General features: G+C 51.7%; 2 protein-coding genes, 1 long non-coding RNA gene and 1 other non-coding gene across 5 annotated transcripts in view; 2 read left to right on the top strand and 2 right to left on the bottom strand.

Moving 5' to 3' along the window:
• TEF (TEF transcription factor, PAR bZIP family member) overlaps window positions 1–25,062 on the bottom strand; it is a 30,848-nt gene extending 5,786 nt beyond the window's left edge. The window contains exons 1-2 of one of the 2 annotated variants that reach the window (XM_010376384.2): window positions 24,791–25,062; window positions 4,755–5,072 (exon numbers count right to left, since the gene is read on the bottom strand). In XM_010376384.2, the coding sequence (XP_010374686.1) occupies window positions 4,755–5,072; window positions 24,791–24,857 (385 nt within the window). In that variant the 5' untranslated portion in view covers window positions 24,858–25,062. Of the gene's footprint in view, window positions 1–4,754; window positions 5,073–9,912; window positions 10,188–24,790 lie in introns of those variants that run through there. The other variant, XM_030915507.1, reaches the window with a different exon arrangement.
• LOC115892889 lies at window positions 11,561–17,945 on the top strand. The gene is made up of 3 exons (XR_004052808.1): window positions 11,561–11,784; window positions 17,260–17,365; window positions 17,488–17,945. It is a non-coding gene; the product is annotated as an uncharacterized LOC115892889 (long non-coding RNA).
• On the top strand, window positions 15,696–15,802 carry LOC115892979. The gene has a single exon (XR_004052944.1). It is a non-coding gene; the product is annotated as a U6 spliceosomal RNA (small nuclear RNA).
• On the bottom strand, window positions 18,343–22,581 carry LOC115892718 (the record flags this gene model as incomplete). The annotated part of the gene is given in 5 exon segments (XM_030914365.1): window positions 18,343–18,421; window positions 21,767–21,912; window positions 22,234–22,316; window positions 22,319–22,346; window positions 22,348–22,581. Coding segments are annotated over 5 exon segments (570 nt in total), but the record flags the coding sequence as incomplete, so codon positions are not given.
• Window positions 25,063–25,701: the final 639 nt, after the last annotated feature.

Here is a 25,701-nt window from a genome sequence, read left to right as displayed (position 1 = left end):
TGAGCCACCGCGCCCGGAGTAAAACATTAAATTTTTATATTCCCTTAACTGCTGTGATTTCAAGATCTCCACTAATGAGAAACAGCTGCATCTCTCCAGGGACACAGACTGAAGAACGGAAATGGGTTCCAATTTTTTTTTTTTTTTTTTTTTTGAGACAGGGTCTCACTCTGTCACCTAGACTGGAGTACCATGGTGTGAACATGGCTCACTGCAGCCTTGACCTCCTGGGCTGGAGTGATCCTCTTGCCTTAGCCTCCTGATTAGCTGGGACCCTGGGTGCACAACATGTCTGGCTAATTTTTTTTTTTATTTTGTAGACACAGGGTCTCACTATGTTGCTAGGGTTGGTCTCAAACTCCAGGGCTCAAATGATCTTCCTGCCTCTGCCTCTGAAAGTGCTGGGATTACAGGTGTGAGCCACTGCACCTGGCCAGGTTCCACTTTTTTTTTTTTTTTTGAGACTGAGACTTGCTCTGTCGCTCAGGATAGAGTGCGGTGATACAATCTTGGCTCACTGCAGCCTCCACTTCCCCGGTTGAAGTGATTCCCCTGACTCAGCCTTGCGAGTAGCAGAGACAACAGGCATGAGCCACCACACTCGCCTAGTTTTTGTATTTTTAGTACAGACAAGGTTTCGCCATGTTGGCCAGGCTGCTCTTGAACTGCTGAGCTCAAGTGATCCACTCGCCTCGGCCTCCCAAAATGCTGGGACAAGCGTGAGTGACCGCGTAGGCCTGGGTTCCACTTTTGAGTCCCTGAGACATGTCTGTCACTGGGCCATCTAGTCATTTAGTCCTTTTTTTTTTTTTTTTCAGGAGTCTTACTCTGTTTCCCAGGGTGGAGTACAGTGCTGTGATCTCAGCTAACTGCAACCACAGTCTCCTGGGTTCAAGCTATTCTCCTGCCTCAGCCTCCCAAGTAGATGGGACTACTGGCGCCCAACAGCACGCCTGGCTAATTTTTGTATTTTTAGTAGAGACGGGGTTTCACTATGTTGGCCAGGATGGTCTCAATCTCCTGATCTCATGATTCACCTGCCTCCACTACTTTGTACACTATTTGGCAGGGTCTACACAAGCTGAACATACGCACGTCCAATGACCTAGCCATTCTCCACCACGCCTGGCCGGTCTCAATCTCTTGATTTCATGATGTGCGCCTGCCTCAGCCTCCCAGCGTGCTGGGATTACAGGCGTGAGCCACCGTGTCTGGCCCAAAAAAATTTTTTTAAATTAGGTGGTGTGGGCCGGGCTCACGCCTGTAATCCCAGGACTTTGAGAGGCTGAGGTGGGTGAATCACGAGGTCAGGAGATCAAGACCATCCTGGCTAACACAGTGAAACCCCATTTCTAGTAAAAATTCAAAAAATTAGCCGGGCGTGGTGGTGGGCGCCTGTAGTCCCAGCTACTCGGGAGGCTGAGGCAGAAGAATGGTGTGAACCCGGGAGGCGGAGCTTGCAGTGAGCCGAAATCCCACCACTGCACTCTAGCCTGGGTGACAGAGTGAGATTCTGTCTCAAAAAAAAAAAAAAAAAAAAAAAAAAAATTAGGTGGTGTGGTGGTGCATGCCTGTAGTCTTAGTTACTCAGGAGGCTAAGGTGGGAGGATTGCCTGAGCCCAGAAGTTGAAATGATAGTGAGCTATGATTGCACTACTGCACTGTTGTTCAGTCTGGGCAACAGTGAGACCCTGTCTCTAAATAAAAAATATATTTATACTATTGATTTTTTTTCTTTTTCTTTTGAAATGGAGTCTTGCTCTGTTGCCCAGGTTGGAGAGCAGTGGCGCGATTTCGGCTCACTGCAAGCTCTGCCTTCCGGGTTCATGCCATTCTCCTGCCTCAGCCTCCCAAATAGCTAGGGCTACAGGCGCCTGCCACTATGCCCAGCTAATTTTTTTGTATTTTTAGTAGAGACAGGGTTTCACCGTGTTAGCCAGGCAGGAGAATGGCGTAAACCCGGGAGGCAGAGCTTGCAGTGAGCTGAGATCCGGCCACTGCACTCCAGCCTGGGCGACAGAGCGAGACTCCGTCTCAAAAAAAAAAAAAAAAAAGGATATTTCATAAATTTGTTCTGTAAAACTATTTTGTTAGTGTAAAGAGATTCTGATGCCCACATAATTTATATTCGTACTATAAAGCTAGCTATAGAAAGTTATAAGTGAAAGTACATATAAATGTAATTAGCTTATAATAGTTAAAAACAAAAGGCAGGACATATTATGCAACTCTATTTATAGAAAGTTCAACTACAGGCCGGGCACAGTGGCTCACACCTGTAATCCCAGCACTTTGGGAGGCCGAAGGGGGAGGTCACTTGAGGTTAGGAGTTCGAGGCCAGCATGGCCAACTTGGTGAAACCCCCTCTCTACTAAAAATACAAAAATTAGCTGGGCATGGTGGTCGGTGCGCAGCTAATTTTCGGGATGCTGAGGCAGAAGAATCACTTGAATCCAGGAGGCAAAGATGGCAGTGAGCTGAGATCGCACCACTGCACTCCAGCCTGGGTGATAGAGCGAGACTCCATTTCCAAAAAAAAAAAAAAGGGTGGGGCGCGGTGGCTCATGCCTGTAATCCCAGCACTTTGGGAGGTTGAGGCAGGCAGATTACTTGAGATCAGCCGTTGAAGACCAGCCTGGCCAACACAGTGAAAGCCCATCTCTACTAAAAAAATACAAAAATTAGCTGGGCATGGTGGTGCGAGCCTGTAATCTCAACTACTCAGGAGGGTGAGGCAGGAGAATTGCTTGAACCTGGGAGGGAGAGGTTGCAGTGAGTTGAGAACACGCCACAGCACTCCAGCCTGGGAGACAGAGCGAGACGCCGTTTCCAAAAAAAAAAAAAAAGAATACAGCCAGCAAAAGCCAGCACATGTGAAACTCTACAAGACAAATGATTTGGTTTATTAACAAATTGGGGGAAAAAAAAAAGAGAGCCTATAGATATACTGAGAAGACATATCAACCAAATGCAATGTACAGGCCTTGTCTGGATCCTGACTCAAAGAAATAAACTGTAAAATACCACGTTTTTTTGTTTTTGTTTTCTCGAGATGGAGTCTTGCTCTGTCGCCCAGGCTGGAGTGCAGTGGCGCGATCTCGGCTTGCTGCAAGCTCCGCCTCCTGGGTTCACACCATTCTCCTGCCTCAGCCTCCCGAATAGCTGGGCCTACAAGTACCCGCCACCACGGCCAGCTAATTTTTTTGTATTTTTAGTAGAGATGGGTTTCACTGTGTTAGCCAGGATGGTCTCGATCTCCTGACCTCGTGATCTGCCCGTCTTGGCCTTCCAAAAAGCTGGGATTACAGGCGTGAGCCATCACACCCAGCCTGTAAAATACCGTTTATGAGACAACTTTGGAAATCTGAATGTTGATGGATTTGTCAACTTTAGATGTAGAACTAGTATTTTCCTCATGTCTTTTTAAAAGAACCCTTATATTTTAGATACATATTGACATACTTATAATTTGATTGCAAATAACTGCTTCTGAGTTGAGAATTGTTGAAGCTGGGTGATGGTTATATAGAGGTTCATTATAGTCATCTCTTTTATATTTTTTTTGAAAAAATTTCAATAAAAAGAAAAAAAAATACAGTATGAGAACTTATTGGGTGTGGATTCCTGCGGTGACATACCGGAGGCAAGAGCTATCAGCCTCTATGCCTCGGAGCCTGCAGAAAGCTTTACAGAGCCCCCAAAACAGGAATCATGTCTCCTTTGGTACGTTCGTGTCCAAGGGGCATGAAAACAAATCCCCAGAGGTAAAATGTAAAGAGGAGGAGGAGTAAGGACGGACTCTGAAGATGATGTTTGTCCTGGCCAGGTGGTGGGAATGCTTGCTTTTTTTTTTTTTTGAGATGGCATCTCACTCTGTTGCCCAGGCTAGTAGGTAATTGTAGGACTTGAATACTGCTTATGCCCTGGCACGAAGAAAGCATTCCCCACTTTGGGAGGCCAAGGTGGTCGATCACCTGAGGTCAAGAGTTTGAGACCAGTCTGACAAATATGGCAAAATCCCATCTCTACTAAAAATAAAAATTGCTTCAATCTGGGAGGTGGAGGTTGCAGTGAGCCAAGACCAGCCTGACAAATATGGCAAAACCCCATCTCCACTAAAATTACAAAAATTAATGCTGGGCATGGTAGCTTATGCCTATAATCCCAGCACTTTGGGAGGCTGAGGCGGGCGGATCACGAGAGGTTAGGAGTTCAAGACCAGCCTGGCCAACATGGTGAAACCCCGTCTCTACTAAAAATACAAAAATTAGCCAGGCGTGGTGACTGGCGCCTATAATCCCAGCTACTTGGGAGGCTGAGGCAGAGAACTGCTTGAACCCAGGAGGCAGAGGTGGTAGTGAGCCAAGATTGAGCCACTGCACTTCAGCCTGGACAACAGAGCGACTCTGTCTCAAAAAAAAAAAAAAAAAAAAAAAAAAGAGGAGCATTGAGGAAATGCAGAATGGGATTTCTATCCTGTAATGCTTTGGCCTAGAAGGTCCCATCCTGACTGTTTGCAGCACACCAACCAACAAAAAGGTTCCAACTGCCGATGACATGACCACTGTTTTTATCTCCAGCCTTGGGGAACCGTGCAGAAGGGTGGGGAGTGAAGAGTTTCTCCACACTGCAGCCCCACCAGGACTTGCCCTCAGAGAAGGGATTCACTGGATACATGGACACAAGCAGCCCTCAGTGGGAAATGGACTTCCTTGCATGGGACAGGTGGCCCTGCCCGATGTTCTTTCACCAACCTGTGCTGGACACGGTTTCGGAGGTCTGAAAGATGGCAGTGGAGGAGGATGGTGGGGATGCTGTGGAAGAGCTGGCAGACTCCTTCCCTTCTAACTCTGCTACAGGCAGCAGCAGGTTGTGGGCCAGGTGGGTAGGGCTGGCGGGGATGCCATTCTCCAGCAGGAACTCGTCCAGGTCCATGTACTCCAGGTGGAAAGATTCGCCGTCATATGGGATGGTCTTGTCCCAGATGGGTGGCATGAGGGAGGCTGAGACGGCCATGGTGCTGGCGGCTGCGGCCTCGTCCTCCTCCAGCTTTTCCTTCCCCTTTTCCTTATCTGCAGAAACAAAATCTGCGATGAAATACCACACAGCAGATTAACTCAATCCCAGGAAGTGGGCAGTGGGTCTCACAGGCCTGGTCCATCTTTCTCAGAGCCCCGATTCAAACTCATGCATTTCAAGAGCCCACTCTATTCTCCGGTTAAAATCTCACACTTGAACCAGGCCCGGCTATTTTCCTTTAGACATGGCATCCCATCCTCATCCATGCATGGCCTTCCCAGAAGGCTCACCACATGCTCTGAGACCTTAAGTGGTCATATGGTTAATTCATTATTTATTTTATTTTATATTTTTTTGAGACAGTGTTTTGCTCGTCACCCAGGCTGGAGTGCACTGGCCCAATTTCGGCTCACTGCAACCTCCACCTCCCAGTTCAAGCAATTCTCATGCCTCAGCCTCCCGAGTAGCTGGGATTACAGGCACGTGCCACCATGCCCAGCTATTTTTTGTATTTTTAGTAGAGATAGGGTTTCACCACGTTGGCCAGGCTGGTCTTGAACCCCTGACCTCAGGTGATCCACCTGCCTCAGCCTCCCAAAGTGCTGGGATTACAGGCATGAGCCACTGCACATGGCCAGTTTTGTTTTATTTATTTGAAACAGAGTTTCACTCTTGTTGCTTACACTGGTGTGCGATGGTGCAATCTCAGCTCACTGCAACCTCTGCCTCCTGGATTCAAGCAATTCTCCTGTGTCAGCCTCCCAAGTAGCTGGGATTACAGGTGCCTGCCACCACGACCAGCTAACTTTTTGTATTTTTAGTAGAGACGGGGTTTCACCATGTTGGCTAGGCTGGTCTCGAACTCCTGACCTCAGGTGATCCACCCGCCTTAGCCTCCCAAAGTGCTGGGATTACAGGTGTGAGCCACCACACCTGGTCACAGGGTTAATTCAGAATAGCCTGTAGCACTGGCCGGGTGCGGTGGCTCAGGATTGTAATCCCAGCACTTTGGGAGTCCCAGGCAAGTGGATCCCCTGAGATCACAAGTTCGAGACCAGCCAGGCCAACACGGTGAAACCCTGTCTCTTCTAAAAACACAAAAATTAACCAGGTGCCAGGAGAGGTGGCTCACGCCTGTAATCCCAGCACTCTGGGAGGCTGAGGCAGGCGGATAACCTGAGGTCAGGAATTTGAGACCAGCCCAGCCAACACGGTGAAACTCCGTCTCTACTAAAAATACAAAAATTAGCTGGGCATGGTGGCAGGCGCCTGTAATCCCAGCCACCTGGGAGGCTGAGACGGGAGAATTGCTTGAACCCGGGAGGCAGAAGTTGCAGTGAGCCGAGATCACGCCACTGCACCCCAAGCCTGGGCCACAAAGAGCAAAACTCCATCACAAAAAAACAAAAACAAAAACAGAATAAGCTGTAGGATTAGCATCTGCAGGAGAGAGACTACAAGGAGGGAAATGGAGTCTCTGACCTTTCCGGATACCTTAGCTTAGAAAGGGCCAAGATCTTCAGGCCAAGAACTTTTGTGTTCCCCTGTCCTGTTCCCTCCAGTTATGCTTCTCCACAGCAACCCAGCCCAGGGAGGAGTACCAGCTTTGCCACTTGCTGTTTGATGTGTGACCTTATCCATGTTACTTAACCTCTCTGAGTCTTGGTGTCCTCCACTGTACATAAGGATAAAGCTGTTTCTTCAGTGACGATTAGAGATAACTTTTTTTTTTTTTTGAGACAAAGAGTTTCGTTCTTATTGTCCAGGCTGGAGTGCAATGGCGCGGTCTCAGCTCACCAGGACCTTTGCCTCCCGGGTTCAAGTGATTCTCCCTCCTCAGCCTCCCAAGTAGCTGGGATTATAGGCATGCGCTACCACGCCTGGCTAATTTTGCTTTAGTAGAGACGAGGTTTCTCCATGTTGGTCAGGCAGGTCTCGAACTCCCGACCTCAGGTGATCCACCCGCCTCGGCCTCCCAAACTGCTGGGATTACAGGCGTGAGCCACTGCGCCTAGCCAGAGATAGCATTGGAATGTCTTTAGAGCCATGTGCGGTGGCTCAAGCTTGTAAGCCTAGCACTTTGGGAGTTCGATGCGGGCGAATCACCTGAGGTCAGGAGTTTGAGACCAGTCTGACCAACATGGTGAAACCCCGTCTCTACTAAAAATATAAAAAATCAGCCAGGCACAGTAGTGCATGCCTGTAATCCCAGCTACTTGGGAGGCTGAGGCAGGAGAATCGCTTGAACCCGGGAGGCGGAGGTTTGCAGTGAGCCGAAACTGTACCACTACACTCCAGCCTGGGCAACAAGAGCCAAAGTCCATCTCAAAAGAAAAAAAAAGTGTCTTTACAGTGTTCCTGGCACACTGCAGGCATCATTGTTACTGTGGGCTCATTGAGGGTATGAACTGATTTATTTCTAGATCTCAGGGGCCCACCAAGGGGTAGGCAGACGGTGGACTATAGAAAAATACATGTAAAATATTGGATTTGCAAACAGATTCAGGTTAGGTTTATTAGAAAGGGCCTGGAGCTGTCTTTTCAGGACCCTTTTCAAAGCAACCATTTCAAGAGACCTTTATCCCTGAATAAGCAGAAAAGACTGAAAACAGGTTTTCTAGGAGGAAGGAGAGGGGTGGAGCTGAAGAAGAAAGACTGTTCCTATTCAAAACAAAACTAATCAATTAGTGGGGACTGGATCTGCCTAATTGTCTCAGTCACAAAGTTACATGTATGGATATCCAAGAGGGAGCAATTTTAAAAAGACAAGAGAGCAATGTGACAAGGTTGGAAGGAAATCAAAGTGACAGGGAGGCTAATCAGGGAAGTGGGAGATAAAATCATGACAAGCTCATGATGGGTTTTCAAAATTGAGGGAGACAATTTTGAACTCTGGATTTATAAGTGAAAAGGAGAAATCAAATATGATTAAGTTGGAAATAAACCAGTCACGCACAGACTCCCAGACCAAATAGTAGCTTGTTGGTCCAACACAAATGAACACACCCAGTGAGTTAAGAAGGTGGAGGTTTTGACAAACAACTTGGTCATGGCTTTCTAATACAAATTAACCTGAATTCCTGCAACTGCTTTCTATATACCAGGCTTTGGTTGAAAGCCAACTGGGAAGTAAGAAAGTCAAGCCTTGGTGGGCTGGGTGGGCCAGATGGCCTTCCTGCTCTCCTCCCCTGAAAGCTGGTCTCCTCACTCTGTTCAGAAATGACTGTGACCCATATCAGGTGGGGTCATTTGGGATCAAAGGAGGCAGGAGAAGGCAGGAGATAGAAAAGCAGCCATACTAAAGGACAGGCAACAGTAAGTTCCAGTTTTGCCTGGCCTAAACAATTAAGGATACTTTAAATCAGTGTTTTTGTAAAGTGGAATTTTAAATTGTAAGAGATAAAAGACTTACTCCATCACTCAGGTCATGCAACAGTGGTTGCCAGCGTGATACAGTAGAAAGAGCACCAAACTGAGTGTCAAAGGTCTAGCTGTGTGACCTTGAGGAAGCACCCTCACCTCCCTGAGCCTCAATTTTCTTCATCTGGGAAGTGGGGAGAATACCCTCTAGGACTGTTAATGAAATAAGATGATGTCAGCGTGTTTTGCGAGCAGTCTGCGAATATCGGGCAGAATTCTTCTTATGGATGGTTATTACCTGGTAATCTCAAACAAGAAACTGTCAGATGTGTACACCTGTCACTGCAGCTTGTCTCAGCCTCAGATTTGGAACAAAGCATGGTCTCAAAAACAAACAAAAGGGTTTGTGCACATGAGGTTCCAAAGCAGGAGGAGAGAGGCTGGCCTCACCTGATGTGCTGAAGCTATTTATAACTCAACAGTGACAGCCACAGGGATGGGAGCCTCAGAACACACCCAGGAAAGGAAGAGAAACGGCATTTTGAAAAGGAAAATCCATTCCCCAGGCCAGATAACTCTCGAAGGCCTATCCCTTTCCCAAATCCTGAATTACTTATGGCTCTTAGAAATGCAAAGGTCTCACACTCAAAGTATACCTCAGTGCACCCACAACCCCACCACAGACGGCCCTCCTGCTGTTCCCTGTACCCCATCTCCCAGGGTGAAAAACAAGGCCAGATCTGCTTTCCACATATGCCCCAGGGACGTTTGTGGCCTAGGCAAAAAGATGCTCAGTCCTGCCGCCGTGGCCCCAGAGTCTAGGGTCAGCCACAACCAACCAGGCGAAGGGCCTCAGTGGCCTCATCTGACCCTCATCCTTTCCCTGCCTGGCCCAAAACTCCCCTCCCAAGGCGCCCCGCACTCCTCGCCCACACCCCTCCCCCACCCGCTAAGCAGAAGCCCCTCAACAGAATGGCTCCCGCGTGGACCTAGCAGCTGCGGCTACTCACACCCAGGGAGGAAGCCAGGTCCCCCCGGGAGGAGTAAGGTACGATGACAGTCCGCTACCGTAGACCTGCGCTTCCTAAACTTTGGTGTACTTAGAAAATAATGGGGGTGCGGTGGGGTGCTCCTTAAAATGCAAGACCACTGTCCCGGTGACCGCAGACTGGGTGGGGTGCAGAAACCGGCATTTTAAACCGGCATCCCAAGTGACTCCGATGCAGGTGGCTCCGGGGGAGGGGCCCCGGAGCGTCATTTAAGTGACTGCTCCCGATCCCCTTCCGCCTCCTCAAACCGCCCCACCATCCTCTCCCGCCAGACCCACCGTCTTAGCTCGCCCCTGACCCTCTGTCCCCAGCCCCCTGGCCCCGTCCTCCAAGCTCCTTGTCATCCGGGCCCCATCCCCCTCCGCTGGACCGCTGGACCACTGTTCCCTGACCCCTAGCCTCCCCGGCCCCGCCCTCACGAGGCCCCGCCCCTGTATAAGCCCCGCCCCCAGGCCCGCGTGGACCACCCCCCCCCCGCCCTCACCGAGGCGCGCCTCGCGCGGGGGGTTCTCCATCAGCTTCTTCAGGACCAGGGGGAAGGACCCCGACAGGCCCCTTTCCCCAGCTGCGCGCCCCGGCCCCGGACCGGGTCCTGCCTGCGGGTCCACAGGCGGCTTCTTTCCGCCGCCCGCGTCGGACATCGTGCCCGGACTCGGCTCGCGCCCCTCGCCTCCCCCGCCCGCCCCCCGAGATGGGCCGGAGCCGTGCGACCCGCTGCAGCTGCCGACACGGGCAGCTACTGCGCAGGCGCCCAACGGCGCCCCCGCCTCCCTCCATCGCTACCCCGCCTGCGGACCGGCTCTGGCATATTAATTATTCATGAGGCCAGACCAACTTCCCCGGATCGTGGCTCTGGATTGGCCCAGCCTGCGAGAGGGGCAGGCGCAGTTCCTCGGGTCGTGATTGGTCGGGCGGCCGGGAATAAGCTAGACACGTGCGGGGCCAGGTGAGGACCCAGCGGAGGCCTCCCCCCCCCCCCCCCGCTGCCCCTGTGTCCCCTGATTGGAGCATGCTGGAGTCTTTGTCGTGGGCCTTCTTCCTCGGCGCGGTCCCGTCCCTCCTACCAGTGTTCCCCCTTCACCGCCCTCTTCATAACCCTTGCCCTCCCCAATCACCACAACCTCTCCCTCTTGTCTCCGACTTGCAACCTTCCAGACGCGCCACCGAAGAGGGGCGGGGCTCAGAGCGGCCTGGCCGGCCAAGGGGACCTATCCGAGCTACTGCTCGCGCGGCGTGACCGCCCCCCGTGGGTCACGTGGAGCCGCAGCCGAGTCTGGTCGCGTGGGGTGGGGGCAGAGGAGGAAGGCGCGGAAACAGCCAATGGAGGGCGGGGGCGGGGCCCTGGGAGGCGCACGAGGCGCCGCACGTGCGGGGCTGCGGCGGGGCGGGAGGGGAAGGGAGGGAGAGGCCTTTCTGTTCTGGGGACTCTGCCCGGGGTCGCGGGGCAGGGACGCAGAGCCCAGCCCACACTTCGGCTCCCACGCGACCCAGAGGTCGCCTGAGGGCAGGACCGAGGACCGCGACCTGGCGAGCCGTAGGGATGGCCCGAGCAGGGTTGGCCGCCCCAGAGCGGGGTGTCGGGTTGCCCACGCATCCAGATAAACACTAGCGTGGAGGGAGCATCCCTGAGGCTCTGTCCTGAGCCAGAGCTCGGGTACATGCTTCCGCCCTCCCACTTACTAGCTTATGACCTTGGGAAAGTCTGGTTGCTTCACTGGAGCTTGTTTCCTCGGCCATAACATTAAGAGATTGGGCTAGATAATCTCTCAGTCCCAAACAGATGTGAAATTCTTTTCCTTTCTAGGACTCTCCCTTGTTTTACCTAGAAAACAAAAACCTCCTTGACACCAGGTACCGATCCCTCGTTTTGTGGGAGAACCACCTCCTCTCCTAAAATATAAATCTTCCCCGGGAGTTCTGCAGGAATCTGTAAAAATGTAATATGTCGAGCAGTACATAAATGTAAAGCTGCGCCTAAACAGCGCTCAGAACTTTGTACCTTTTTATAGTACAAATCAGACTCCGCTGCAAACCCAAGCAACATTAGACTCCCCGCTTAACTCCCGGAAGGCAGAGCTTGGCTTGTTTATCCAGCATCCCTGCAGTGGCCCAACCCATCTAGCAGGAGGGGTTGGGGGGTGGTATAGTGATAGCCCTTGGTTCAGCGGGTAGACACATGATCCAAACACCCACAGCCAGCTAAAAGTTGTCAGGCTGATGCAATCAGAATTTTGTTGAGGCTGGGCTTGGTGACTCACGCCTATAATCCCGGCACTTTGGGAGGCTGAGACGGGCGGATCACCTGAGGTCAGGAGTTCGAGACCAGCCTGGCCGACGGCAAAACCCCGACACTACTGTAAGTACAGAAATAATTAGACGGGCATGGTGGCTGGCGCCTGTAATCCCAGCTACTGGGGAAGCTGAGGCAGGAGAATCCTGGGAGGTGGGAGGTTGCAGGGAGCCGAGATCGCACCACTGCACTCAAGCCTGCGCGACAGAGGGAGACTCCATCTCAAAAAATAAATAAAATAATTTGGGGGGGGTGTTGAGAAGGAAAAAGAAGTTGGGTAGCTGACCAGGCCTGGAAAGCAAGAGATTTGAAGGACTTTGGGTGGTGGTAGGGACAGGATGATGGGTCTGATTCGAAAATTCAAGCTCTCACTGCCACTCTAACTGAACCTCAGTCATTTTCTGAATCTGTTGCCTGTATTGTTTTACCTTTTCAGGCCTCCTTTTCCTTTTATATCAGATGGAGTTAGGGCAGGCTTTACCTTATGGGGTTGGTGTTTTTTCTTTCTTTTTTTCTTTTTTTTTTTTTTTTTGAGACGGAGTTTGCTCTTGTTGCCCAGACTGGAGTGCAGTGGCACGATCTCGGCTCACTGTAACCTCTGCCTCCTGGGTTCAAGCGATTCTCCTGCCTCAGCCTCCTGAGTAGCTGAGATTACAGGCGTGCATCACCACGTCCGGCTAATTTATTTTTTTTCTTTTTTTCTGAGAGGGAGTCTCACTCTGTTGCCCAGGCTGGAGTGCAGTGGCAGGATCTCGGCTCACTGCGAACTCTGCCTCCCGGGTTCCCGCCATTCTCCTGCCTCAGCCTCCCTAGTAGCTGGTACTACAGGCGCCCGCCACCGTGCCCGGCTAATTGTTTGTATTTTTAGTAGAGACAGGGTTTCACCACATTGGCCAGGCTGGTCTCGCACTCCTGACCTCAGGTGATCCACCCGCCTGGGTCTTCCAAAGTGCTGGGATTACAGGCATGAGCCACCGCGCCTGGCCTACCTTATGGGGTTTCTGTGAGCCAATTTGTGTAGGTTCACAGTTGCAAACCTTCAATAAATGTAGTTTTCATAATTTTACCAAAACTGGTTGGCATATCCATTATCCCAGAGGTTAGTATGTTGCTTGTGTCACTCTCTGTAGTGAAAATAGTTAATCGTGTACAGAAAATTGGTTGCATTGTAGAATTGTTAGTGAGAATTCTGTGTGTGGCTAAACTTAAATATCTTTAGGGGAAGCTAACCTAGACAAAAAGTATTCCAAGGAAATTGATTAAATCAATACAGGGGCCGGGCATGGTGGCTCACCCCTGTAATCCCAGCACTTTGGGAGGCTGAGGCAGGTGGATCACCTGAGGTCAGGAGTTCGAGACCAGCCTGGCCAACATGGCAAAACCCTGTCTCCATTAAGAATACGAAAATAAGCTGGGCGCGGTGGCTCACGCCTCTAATCCCAGCACTTTGGGTGGCCGTGGCGGGTGGATCACGAGGTCAGGAGATCGAGACCACAGTGAAACCCTGTCTCTACTAAAAATACAAAAAATTAGGCCGGGCGCAGTGGCTCAAGCCTGTAATCCCAGCACTTTGGGAGGCTGAGACGGGCGGATCATGAGGTCAGGAGATCGAGACCATCCTGGCTAACGCGGTGAAACCCCACCTCTACTAAAAAATACAAAAAACTAGCTGGGGCCGGGCGCAGTGGCTCAAGCCTGTAATCCCAGCACTTTGGGAGGCCAAGACGGGTGGATCATGAGGTCAGGAGATCGAGACCATCCTGGCTAACAGGGTGAAACCCCGTCTCTACTAAAAATACAAACAATTAGCCGGGCGAGGTGGCGGCACCTGTAGTTCCAGCTACTCGGGAGGCGAGAATGGCGTGAACCCGGGAGGTGGAGCTTGCAGTGCGCCGAGATCCAGCCACTGCACTCCAGCCTGGGCAACAGAGCAAGACTCCGTCTCAAAAAAAAAAAAACTAGCTGGACGAGGTGGCGGGCGCCTGTAGTCTCAGCTACACGGGAGGCTGAGGCAGGAGAATGGCATATACCTGGGAGGCGGAGCTTGCGGTGAGCTGAGATCTGGCCACTGCACTCCAGCCCCGGTGACAGAGCAAGACTCACTCCATCTCAAAAAAAAAAAAAAAAAAAAAAATTAGCTGGGCACGGTGGCGAGCCCCTGTAGTCCCAGCTACTTGGGAGGCTGAGGCAGGAGAATGGTGTGAATCCAGGAGGCGGAGCTTGCAGTGAGCCGAGATCGTGCCACTGCACTCCATCCTGGGCGACAAAGGAGACTCTGTCTCAAAAACAAAAAACAAAAAAACTAGAATAGACCGGATGCGGTGGCTCACGCCTATAATCCCAGTACTTTGGGAGGCCAAGGCGGGAGGATCACAAGGTCAGGAGATCAAGACCATCCTGGCTAACATGGTGAAACCCTGTCTCTACTAAAAAATACAAAAAATTAGCTGGGTGTGTGATGGGCACCTGTAGTCCCAACTACTTGGGAGGTTGAGGCAGGAGAATGGTGTGAACCCGCGAGGTGGAGCTTGCAGTGAGCCGAGATCACACCATTGCACTCCAGCCTGGGCAACAGAGCGAGACTCCGTGTTTCAAAAAAAAAAAAAAATTTAGCTGGGTGTGGTGGTGAGCACCTGTAATCCCAGCTACTCAGGAGGTGGAGGCGGAGGCAGGAGAATCGCTTGAACCTGGGAGGCAGAGGTTGCAGTGAGCCAAGATCATGCCACTGCACTCCAGTCTGGGCAAGAGAGTGAGACTCTGTCTCAAAAAAAAAAAAAAAAAAAGAAAAGAAAACAATATAGGAAGCTTTTTAAAAAACCTGCTAGTTTGGCCATGAAGAGACTTGATGGCTTAGAGTCATATCCATATAGTCTCATGGCTAATATGACGTTATTGCTGGGAAGAAAAACCCATTCTCAAAGTATTAGAGGATGATTAATGATAACAGTGGAAGGTTCTAACGTGTTTATGAGAAAGATGGGATGTAGTAAGAGGAAGTAAAGATTTAGATTTTCTTTTTTTAGCTGTAGTTATCCAAAATGAATAATGCCTACTCCAGTTATCTCCCAGCCTGGAGCAACTACCATAACAGGCAAGTGTGCTGGTGAGAAGTGAGACTGGCAGGTTAAGCCTCCAGAACTTGGTGTTCATGTACTGACACTTCCCAAAGAGGGTTTTTTTCCCCTGGATAACCAGAGGGTAAATGATGTGTCACAAATACTGCAGGAGCATTGTAAACACATTCTCTATCGTGCTTAATTGCAAGCTGTGAGAGGTTAGCTACATTGCTAGTTTGCAGCATTAAACAGTGCTGTCCTGGAGGTGGGAGCCATTATGTTCTCCTCTTCATTCTCCACCACAGCAGCCCCTCTCTACCTCTGTCTCCTATCACTAAAGTGAGAATAATGGTGTGACCTTGCACCATCTTAGTGGAGGTATAAATGTTGAGAGAAGTAGCTAATTTCCATAGTTTGTGAGCCTTACAAAGAAAGAAACTCCGGCCGGGTGCGGTGGCTCATGCCTATAATCCCAGCACTTTGCGAGGCCGAGGCGGGCGGATCACAAGGTCAGCAGATCGAGACCATCCTGGCTAACACAGTGAAATCCCGTCTCTACTAAAAATACAAAAAACTAGCCGGGCGTGGTGGCAGGCGCCTGTAGTCCCAGCTACTCAGGAGCCTGAGGCAGGAGAATGGCGTGAACCCGGGAGGAGGAGCTTGCAGTGAGCCGAGATTGCACCACTGCACTCCAGCATGGGAGACAGAGCGAGACTCCGTCTCAAAAAAAAAAAAAGAAGAAGAAGAAATAAACCCCTTAAGAAGAACATGTTATTACATGATTAAGACTTTAAAGGCTGGGAGATTAGAGAGGTTTTTCAGGGGGAAAAAAGAGAGAAAAATAAAGGTATGATGTGGAACAGCGGCCCAGCCTGGACAACATAGTGAGACCTCATCTCTACAAACAGTAAACAGCCTGATGTGCTCGCCTCAGCAACACAAATACTAAAATTGGAACGATACAGAGAAGATTCACATGGCCCCTGTGCAAGGATGACATGCAAATTCGTGAAGCGTTCCATTTTTTCAAAGAAAAAAAAAATTAGCTGAGTGTGGTAGTGCGCCTGTAGCCCCAGCTACTCAGGAGGCTGAGGTGGGAGGATTGCTAGCGCCCAGGAGATCAAGGCTGCAATAAGCTGTGATTGTGCCACACTGCGCTCCAGCCTGGGTGACAGAGAGAGACCCTGTCTCCAAATAACAGAAAACAAGAAACAAAACCACACTAGTTTCTTCAGGGAAGCATGGGTCCTGGGGCAGCAGTGACTTTGTGGGGAGACCCTCCTCAGTTGCTGACCCAGCCACATGGCCATAGGCAAGTGACTTCTCCTAAGCCTCAGTTACTTTCCCTTGGAAACAGAAATGGATATGCCTGCCTCACGGGATGGTTGTGAGGATGACCTGTGATGTGTGATGCCAGGTGCCTGCCTGGCACGGTATACATTGTGGAGTGGGTGGGTACCCACCCTTCCCCTCCTGTTCAAGCTGTGTTGGGTCAGGAGTAGAATTATTCTGGGTGTGAGTACAAGGCTGCGGGCCTGAGGGTGGGTTTACAGCCTAAGCTACAGACAAGATTGGGTGTGAAATGTCCATTTTCCAGAGCTGGATGACTGGCTGTACATTCTAGTCATTACTGTTCCAGAAACCTGCTAACCAGCTCAAGCTAAAAACTTTGTTCAGGCCTGGCACAGTGGCTTACGCCTGTAATCCCAGCACTTTGGCAGGCCAAGGCGGGTGGCTCACTTAAGGCCAGCAGTTCAAGACCAGCCAACATGGCAAAACCCCATCTCTATGAAAATTAGCCGGGCATGGTGGCGGGCACCTGTAATCTCAGCTACTCTGGAGGCTGAGACAGGAGAATCACTGTGGAAGTTGCAGTGAGCCAAGATTGCGCCACTGCACTTCAGCCTGGCCTACAGAGCGAGACTCTGTCTCAACAAAACAAAACAAAACAAAACAAAAACTTTGTCAGTTGAACATATGCAGAATAAGTGATTTTCATTAAGCCATTTTGCCAGTTTGGATTATTTTTACTGAAACTTGAAGTTTAGAGGAGCTAAAAGTCCAACACAGGAGCCTTTGGCCAGATACCCTATAATGATCTCTTTGGGCATATATTCAGCGCCTATTAGAACAGTCCCATTCTGTTTTCTGAGTTACTGAAAATGGGACATGGGCCTGGGATGTGTGAGAGCAGGAGGGTGATAAGGCTTCTTCCATTGAGCTCTAACAAAGCCTGGTTATCTGTGTCTTTTGCCCAAATCAAATGCAGGAGGGCACAGTGCTTTGTTCAGGGTAGTAACTCAGTAAAAATATACTTTTTTTTCTTTTTTCTTTTTTTAAAAAATTCCCACCCGAATGGTAAATATTTGTTGGCTTGCTTTGTTCTTGGTGCTAGTAGGACGGTTAACCAAATGTTTCAGAGCTAAGTGATATGCATTTGGAGCATTAATAATGTTAAATAACAGTCATTGTGTTTGATTCACAGTTGAACCTGGAACAGCAAACGTGAGCCATCCTTCGGCAAGTCTGCCCGCACAAGCCTTCTCAGCAGCTCTCCTTTTTAGCCCGCATGCCTGTGGCTGGGCTCTGCGGTTTGTACCTTGGTCTCAGTGTGTTCCAGGGGAGAAGTGGTGGGTGGAGGCTCTTCACTGATTCTTGCCCTCCTCTCAAAAGTGCTAGTTTCCTGTTTGTCTTGCATTCTGTTTGCTACCAGGGCTTGGTCTGCAAATGGAGAGCTGCCCGAAGAGTGCCCTTTCCAGAGAGAAGCCCTCACCCCTGCCCTCTGTGATGTCTCAGAAGCCGCTACCTGATAGCCACGGTTTCTGCAGTCAAAGCTGTGCTGGGAGGACAGAGGTGGGGCTCTGGAGCCAGACCCCATGGGGCTGACTTCTGCTTCCACTTTAGTTGGCCCTTGAACAACAGGGGCTTGAACTGCATGAGTCTACTTACATGTGGATTTTTTTCAACAAATGTTACAATAAGTTTGCCTGCCTCTCCTGTCTCCCCTTCCACTTCTGCTACCCCTGAAACAACAAGATCAGCCCCTCTTCTTCCTCCACCTCCTCTTCCTCAGCCTACTCAATATGGAGGCAAGGATGAAGACCTTTACAATGATCCACTTCAACTTAGTTAAGAGTAAGTGTATTTTCTGTTATTATTTTCTTTCTTTCTTTCTTTCTTTTTTTTTTTTTTTTTTTTTGAGACAGTTTCGCTCTATCCTCCAGGCTGGAGTGCAGCGGTGCTGTCATAGCTCACTGCAGCCTTGAACTGCTGGTCTCAAGCAATCCTCCTGCCCCAACCTCCAGAGTAGCTTGGATTTCAGGTGTGCACTACCTTGCCTGGTTAATTTTTGATTTTTTTGTAGAGACAGGGTCTCACTATGTTGCTCAGGCTGGTCTCAAACTCCTGGGCTCAAGTACTCTCCCACTTTAGCCTCCCAAAGTGCTGGGATTACAGGCATGAGCCACTGCTCTCGGCCATGATTTTCTTAATAACATTTTCTTTTCTCTAGCTTACTTTGTTGTAAGAATACATTATATAGGCCAGGTGTGGTGGCTCATGCCTGTAGTCCCAGCACTTTGGGAGGCTGAGGCAGGCAGATCACGAGGTCAGGAGTTCCAGACCAGCCTGGCCAACATAGTGACACCCTGTCTGTACTAAAAATACAAAAATTAGCTGGGTGTGATGGTGCGCACCTGTAGTCTCAGCTACTCGGGAGGCTGAGGCAAGAGAATCGCTTGAACCCCAGAGGCGGAGGTTGCAGTGAACCGAGACCACGCCATTGCACTCCAGCCTGGGTGACAGAGACTCCGTCTCCCCCCCCAGAAAAACAAAAAACAAACAAAAAAAACAGGCCGGGCGTGGTGACTCACACCTGTCATCCCAGCACTTTGGGAGGCCAAGGCGGGTAGATCACGAGGTCAGGAGTTCGAGACCAGCCTGGCCAAGATGGTGAAACCCCATCTCTACTAAAAATACAAAAATTATCCGGACGTGGTGGTGGCGCCTATGATCCCAGCTACTCGGGAGGTCAAGGCAGGAGAATCACTTGAACCCAGGAGGCAGAGGTTGCAGTGAGCCTAGATCATGCCACTGCACTCCAACCTGGGGGACAGAGTGAGACTCCGTCTAAAAAAAAAATATGGTATATAATACATATACAAAATATATGTTCATCAACTGTTGATGTTATCTGTAAGGCTTCCCATCAACAGTAGGCTATTGGTGGTGAAGCTTTTGGGGAGTCAAAAATTATATGCAGATTTTCCACTGCATGCAGTGCAGCATTCCTAATCCCCGTGGTAGTCAAGGGTTAACTGTATTTGTTGGTGATCTTGGGCAAATTATTGAACCTCTCTGTACCTTGGTGTCCGAAGTAAAGGAGTCCATTCAGGCACAGTGCTAGGACACCACCTGGCCTATAGCATGGGCTCAGTTAAAGTTAACTCTACTGTAATTCCTGCTTGGATTGTTCTGGGGATACCTCATTTCTCCCCACCAGCCACTTCCCCAAGAATAGTAAGTCGGGGGGGGGGGCCTTACAGACAGGGAGATGACAGCATCACTCCTCTTTATGACTGTCAAGGCTCCGCAGGTGCTCACCTCGTACTCCTCTCCCCCTTGCTTGCTTTCTGCAGCCATAGTGGCCTTTTATTCCTGAGACCTGTTTTGTCTTTCCCGTCCCAGGAAGGGCCTTTGCAGGTGCTCTTCCCACAGCCTGAAAGTTCCTCGGGTAGCTGCCTCTCCCTCGCCCTCCAGGCCTCCAGGCCTCGGTTCAAATGCCTCTCCCTGGGAGAGGCTGGTCCTGACCACCACCGCCTCCTGCCTAACACAGCTGATTGTGTCTCCCCTCTAGAATCCAAACACCAGGGGAGCAAGAGTAGAGTTGGTTTCATTCACCCCGGGCTCCCCAAGCATAGCAAAGGCTCTGGAAGCACATGATGAGTGGCTGGGCGACCAAGAGCTACCACCCGAGACATGCTTTCAGAGCCCAGAGAACCCTATGGGTAGGCAAGAGCCTGGTGTCAGGAGGAACTGGGTTTGAATCCTTCAACAACTGTGTGGCCTTCCCTCTCTGAGCGTTGATGTCCTCATTTGTAGAGTGGATGATCATACCTTCCTTACAGAGCCATTGCACAGATAATGACATAGGAGCACGCAATACAGTCCTGGCACACGCTCAGGAGATGGTGGCTGTCAAGTCAGGAGCCCGTCCTGTAGCAGCCTAGCCATCTGGAAGGAGCACTCCTCGACGCTGCCATCAATGCCTGGCACTTGGTGAGAATGAGTTTCTCACATTTCTCTGAAGGGGTGGGGTGGGGGGCAGGTAGAGAAGAAGGCTCTGGGCTCCTAGGGTGGGAAGGAAGAAGAGAGAGACTGGCCCTGAGGGTAGCCAGTGTCTCTGAGTTCATTGTCTCACCAGAAGAACAGGGGAAATATACCATTTAGAAGGAGGTAGTGAGGATTAAATGAGCTAGCATGTCCAGCACGTAGAAGGCCCTCTCCCCTATCCTCGTCCCTGAAAGCAAACTCCTCGATTTCTCAGTTTTGCTCTGGTTCCCAGGCTGTGCATGGAGGCAAACACAGGGCCCTTTACTCAGGCCAAGCTCAGGAGAGTCCAGGCTGCACCGAGTCCACCCTCTTGGCTCATTTGTCTCAATCCACCAAGAGGATGACACCAAGGCTCTCTCTTCCTGTACCCCTGCCTCCGCCCCAGCAAGTCCTGCTGAGATCCTGCCTGTTGTGAAATGGGGCTGTCCTGTTGCGTGCAGAGCAGATGGCACCATGCCTCTAGGAGCCTCAGCACGTGTTTCCAAGGAGACAGCCGTGTGTGTGTATGTGTGTGTGTGTGTACACACCAACTTGTAACATCCAGTTCTTCAAAGGAAGGTGGAAAGAAGGGAATGAGGGTCAGGTTGCAAGTGGGATGTAGGTAGAAGGCGCACAATGCCAGGCAAACTGCTGTTTGCCTTTCACAGAAAAAATCAGCATGGCACCTCACGGTTTGCAGACACTTTCACATGGGATAACTCACTTAATCTTGGCAACAAGCTCGTGACACAGATATTCTTTTCTGCTTTTTAAAGTCTGGAGATGGAGAGGGGGGCAAGTCCCAACCAGTGGGTTGTAGAATTAGGATTTGTGTCCTGACTCTGATCATAAGCCCCCTGCTCTCTTCCCAGGGCCATGCTGCCTTGTCCAGAAAGGATTCTAGACCAGGAGTGCCTCTAGGTGGGGATGCCACCCGCCCAGCCCAAAGCAAAGGCCTTGTTCAGCCTTCGAGGTGTATGTTCAGGCTCCACAACTCCCTGAAACGGAGGCCTGAGTGACTGGAGATGACAGGAAAATGGGAGGGGTATCTCTAAGCATAGCCAAGGCCCCATGGGAGAGGGAAGGATAGGGTATAAAATACTAATCATATGATTTAGAGACACATGTCTTTCTAGAAGCTGGAAGAGAAAGACGTGAGAGCTGGAGTGAGCAGTCTGGAACAGAATCAACTCTTGGAAAAGGATCCTTGGGAGACAGGGTGGGAGTGAAGACAGGAAGAGTGTTTTTCAGGATTTAGGGCCCAGGGACATAGAGGGGAAACTGAGTCAGGGCTTTGGCTACAGACCCACCCTTTTGTTGGAAATGGATTTCTCTACCAAAAGGGAAATTATTTGAACTCATGGCCTACAGTGAAGGCCACCAAGCAGCCATTGTCGCTGGAAGCCAAGGGAGTCTGGGAGCTGGTCACTTCTGGTGGAGAAAGTCTGTTTATCCAGGGACAGGAAAGAGGGAAGGTCTACATGGACTGTGCTAGGAGGCCCAGGGGCAGCATGAGGGAGAGGGGCCCCAAGGCTGGGTTTCAAGGGGCGTCATCGAACTAGAAAACGAAATGAGGCAGGGCGCAGTGACTCACGCCTGTAATCCCAGCACTTTGGGAGGCCGAGGCAGCTGGATCACTGGAGGTCAGGAGTTTGAGACCAGCCTGGCCAACATGGTGAAACCCGTCTCTACTAAAAATACAAAAATTAGCTGGGCGTGGTGGCACATGCCTGTCATCCCAGCTACTCAGGAGGCTGAGGCAGGAGAATTGCTTGAACATGGGAGGTGGAGGTTGCAGTGAGCTGACATTGCACCACTGCACTCCAGCCTGGACGACAGAGTGAGACAATGTCTAAAAAAACCAACAACAACAACAACAACAAAACAGCGGGCGCGGTGGCTCACGCCTGTAATCCCAGCACTTTGGGAGGCCAAGGCGGGCGGATCACGAGGTCAAGAGATCAAGACCATCCTGGCTAACATGGGGAAACCCCGTCTCTACTAAACATACAAAAATTAGCCTGGCATGGTGGCGGTGCCAGTAGTCCCAGGTACTTGGATGGCTGAGGCAGGAGAATTGCTTAAATTCTCTCTGCCGGGAGGCGGAGGTTGCAGTGAGCCGAAATTGCACCACTGCACACACTCCAGCCTGGCGATAGAGCAATGTCTCAAAAAAAAGGAAAGAAAATAAAAGAAAGTGGAGTGAGAGACTGCATGGAGCAGAGAGCATAGAGCACACCTGGAGTTTCTCACACTCCGCATGGCTTTCCTGTACACTTCCCTCCCACTGGAGGCGAGATACGCTCTGCACGTGACCTAAATGCGTGCTGAAGCACAGCCGTGGGGCAGGAGAAAGAAGAGAAAATAGGGAGTTTGTAAACAGTCCTCCAAAGAGATAACTGCCCCCTTCCACCGGACGGGAGCAGCAGGAAGTCCGCCAAAGCAAGGGCGCGCGGGCCTGAGGGCATCCCTGTTTTCTGGAGCACCTGGTCTCCATCGCCTTTCTCCCATTCAAACCCAAAGGCAGAGGAGTGGGAGATGGGAGAGAAGCCACTTCGACAACAACTCAAGTACATGGTCCCCAACGGCAAGTAATTCCGTAATCATTCTGTGTGGTGGATATACCCTCTTTTCAACAAAGTCTGTTGCTTTTCAGGTAGACATTTGTGTTTATAAATGGTCTGGAGATTCGGGCAGCTTTGGGAAGAAACTGATTGCAGATTAGGGGGCAATAATGTGCTGCGGTCATTGTGACCCCTGTGGCTCTTCAACCCTCTTCCCCCCATTTTATCTAGCAGTTGGCTGCAAGCATCTGTCAGTCCCGTGGGACCTCATGCTTCTCACCCTCAGTGAGACGCCACATGAAGTGACAGGAGGTGACCCAAGACTGGCCCACACCCCTTGGACCTGCCCAGCCATGCTGGACTAACTAATTCTCGGCCACAGCTTGCCGGTGCTCGGCAAAGCTCTGCCTGAAACCTTGGGCGGTCCCCTATGTGCCAGGCCCTGACTTCGCTCATCCACAGTGAGGGAGGGGACTTTTCGGCTATTGCAGGGCTCTGCAGACCAGCTGGGAGCCAGAGACTGGCAGCTGCTGCCACACTTCAAAGGCCTTGTTATCCTCATCTGAGGAGCAGTGCCCCGAGTCGCCCCGAGAATCCTCCCTGCCCCACTGGCAGCCTCGCCCTTCGTGTGCATGCTGGGGGACATCCTGGGACACCTGAGGGGAGCCAGCAGGGGCTGCACACCCTTCCTGGGTTCCTGGACCAAGGAGGGGACCGTCTACCTTAGCTTTTGGATAGGTGTTCAGCTCTGCCAACCCTCACAGGCCACTCAGAGATGCCAAAAAAGTCAGCTGTGGCTTGTTTGTGGGTGTGGATTCCAAATGGGGGCAGATCCCTCGGGCTGACTTGCAGAGGGCTTCCCTGAGGAGGTGGGCTTCTCCTGGTGAACAACTGGTATCCCCAGTGCTAGGAGGCCCCAGGAGCGCCTTCTGGAGCGCCTTCTGTGACACTCATCTTGGAGGGTGGCCTGGACTGTCCCAGCGTTTGACAGTGTGGGGTGTGGTCGGAGGGGCCTGAGCCCAGAGCTGCATGCGAGAGCTCGGGAGCCCCTGCCCTGACCTCCCAGAACCCCCTTCCCGTTCGGGCAATGTGTCCTTAGGAACAGAACCTGCTGACCCTCCTTTCCTGATTTCCTGATTTAGCACAAGCTAACCCACACCAGGTTCCAGAGGGGTGAAGGGAGGCCAGGGGCTGTGGAGTCTGTCTCCTGGCTCTGGTTTGGGAATGGGCTGAGAGCATCCTGGGGAAGGAAGTCCTGCAGGGACCACCAGGGCCACCTGGTGATGCTAGGTAGCAGGTGCTGGCACAGCAGGATGAGAGGGAGGCCTGAGAAAGGTCCTCTGAGAGGACACCCCAGGCGCCCAAGTCAGACTCAGGCAGCAGAGGCCAGCTGGGCCCCTTTAAAGGCAGGGAGGAGCTGGAGCCCTGGGGGCCTGGGGGTGACCCCTGAAGTCTGGGAACAGAAGAGATTTGGAGAGAGACTTATCAGGATTCTCTCCCGAACTAATCTGGCCGTGGGGTTCCCAGGCAGGACTTAGGAGACAACTGGTGCTGGCCACCAGGTCTGCCCCTTGGTCCACGCCCTCCTATCTCCTCCCTCGCGCGTGTTTTGCCTGTGGTATCCTAGGAACGCAGGGCTTCGAGCCTTGTGGTCCTGTTACATAACAGCTTCCATCCCATCCACGAGTTCAGCCCTCCGGCAAGCGGGAGCTGCAGCAGGCGCACCAAGGAAAGCCTCTGCTTCAGACCCAGGCTCCTGCTGCCCAAATCCACAGTCCCTGCAACTCTGCCACCCGCAGCGTACAGCGGGAGGGAGTTTCATAAGCAGTCAGCATCCAGCCAAATTCTTTCAACAGGACCGCCTGTTGTGTCCTGGTCCCACATGAGCACAGCACCTGTCAGTGGCCACACACTGGCCATGGCTTCCCCAAATCCGGCAGGCCTAGGAAACAGTCCCAGAGCCGGTGTGACACATGCCTCCTCGAACCCCTCTCCGCACTCTGCACCCTGAGACCAAGGGCACACCACTACCGGGACCCTCCCTGGCTTGGAGATGCCTGTCCTGCCACTGTGCTTGTGGCTGCCCCCTTGCACCCTCGAGTACCTGGGCAGCCAGCCATTGCAGGTCACCTGCGCGCCTACCTGTTCTCTTCTCTGGCCAAGGCAGAGAGTGCTCCAGCAGGGACTTGAGGACCTCGGGCATGTCCATGGCAGGGGCCACTGGGAACCAGTCGCAGCTCACACAGCCCAGCAGGAGGTGCTTTTTCCAGGGAGTTCAGAAGCAGCTGGAGAGGCAGGGGCCGGCCAAAGCCGCAGGCTAAGGGGAGGCAGGCGGGGTGGGAGCCTTGAGGCAGCCAATGGCCAGCACCAGTCCCGGCCCGCCCGTCCACCCCCGGCTTGGCCACCTGCCAGCTCCGGCTGCAGCCAGGCCTTCCCTTCCCGCTGCTTGGCAGGGCGGGCCTGGCCCTGCGCCAGCTGCAGCACGTGGAGCCGTCGCGCCAATCCTCTGACAGAGCCCAGCCTGTTATCTAACTTTGGAAAGGGAAGTTCTCCCCCAGGCTGGGAGCCGTAACTGGGGCTGCCAGGTGAGAATGGTAAGCTCCACGCCCACAGCAAGCATGCATCGGCACGGAGGAGCCCTGGAGGCCCAGGCACGCAGTAGAAACCATCCCGGGCTGGGACCTAAGGCTGCAAGAGAAAAGGAGGATGACAGGCAAGGACAGCACCTCAGGCAGCCCAGCACAAGATACCCTGTGTTGGCAGATGCAGGGACGCGGGTTGTCATCATGCCTCCTCCTATGAGTTGGTGAGCCTCAAGGGCATGTGGCGTGTTTTGATGCTGTGTTTAGGCCCTGCACGCTTACCCTGCAAGGCACGCCAGTGTCCATGTGGCATGCGTAACTGGGGGTTTATACCATCTACACAGCCTGAAGCCTGTTCCCCAAAAGGAAGTGACAAACCTACTGCTTGGTTCTTTGGTCTTCGGGCGGGGGGAAAAGGGGCAGGTGCCAGGAGACCAGGCACCACTGAAAGGGGGGCAGCTCTGCCAGCCT

Source organism: Rhinopithecus roxellana, chromosome 13 (assembly GCF_007565055.1).
Source record: "Rhinopithecus roxellana isolate Shanxi Qingling chromosome 13, ASM756505v1, whole genome shotgun sequence".
In the NCBI taxonomy this organism is placed as follows: Eukaryota; Metazoa; Chordata; class Mammalia; order Primates; family Cercopithecidae; genus Rhinopithecus; species Rhinopithecus roxellana.
The sequence above is the reverse complement of the archived record's forward strand: the minus strand, read 5'-3'. Positions and strand labels throughout refer to the sequence as shown.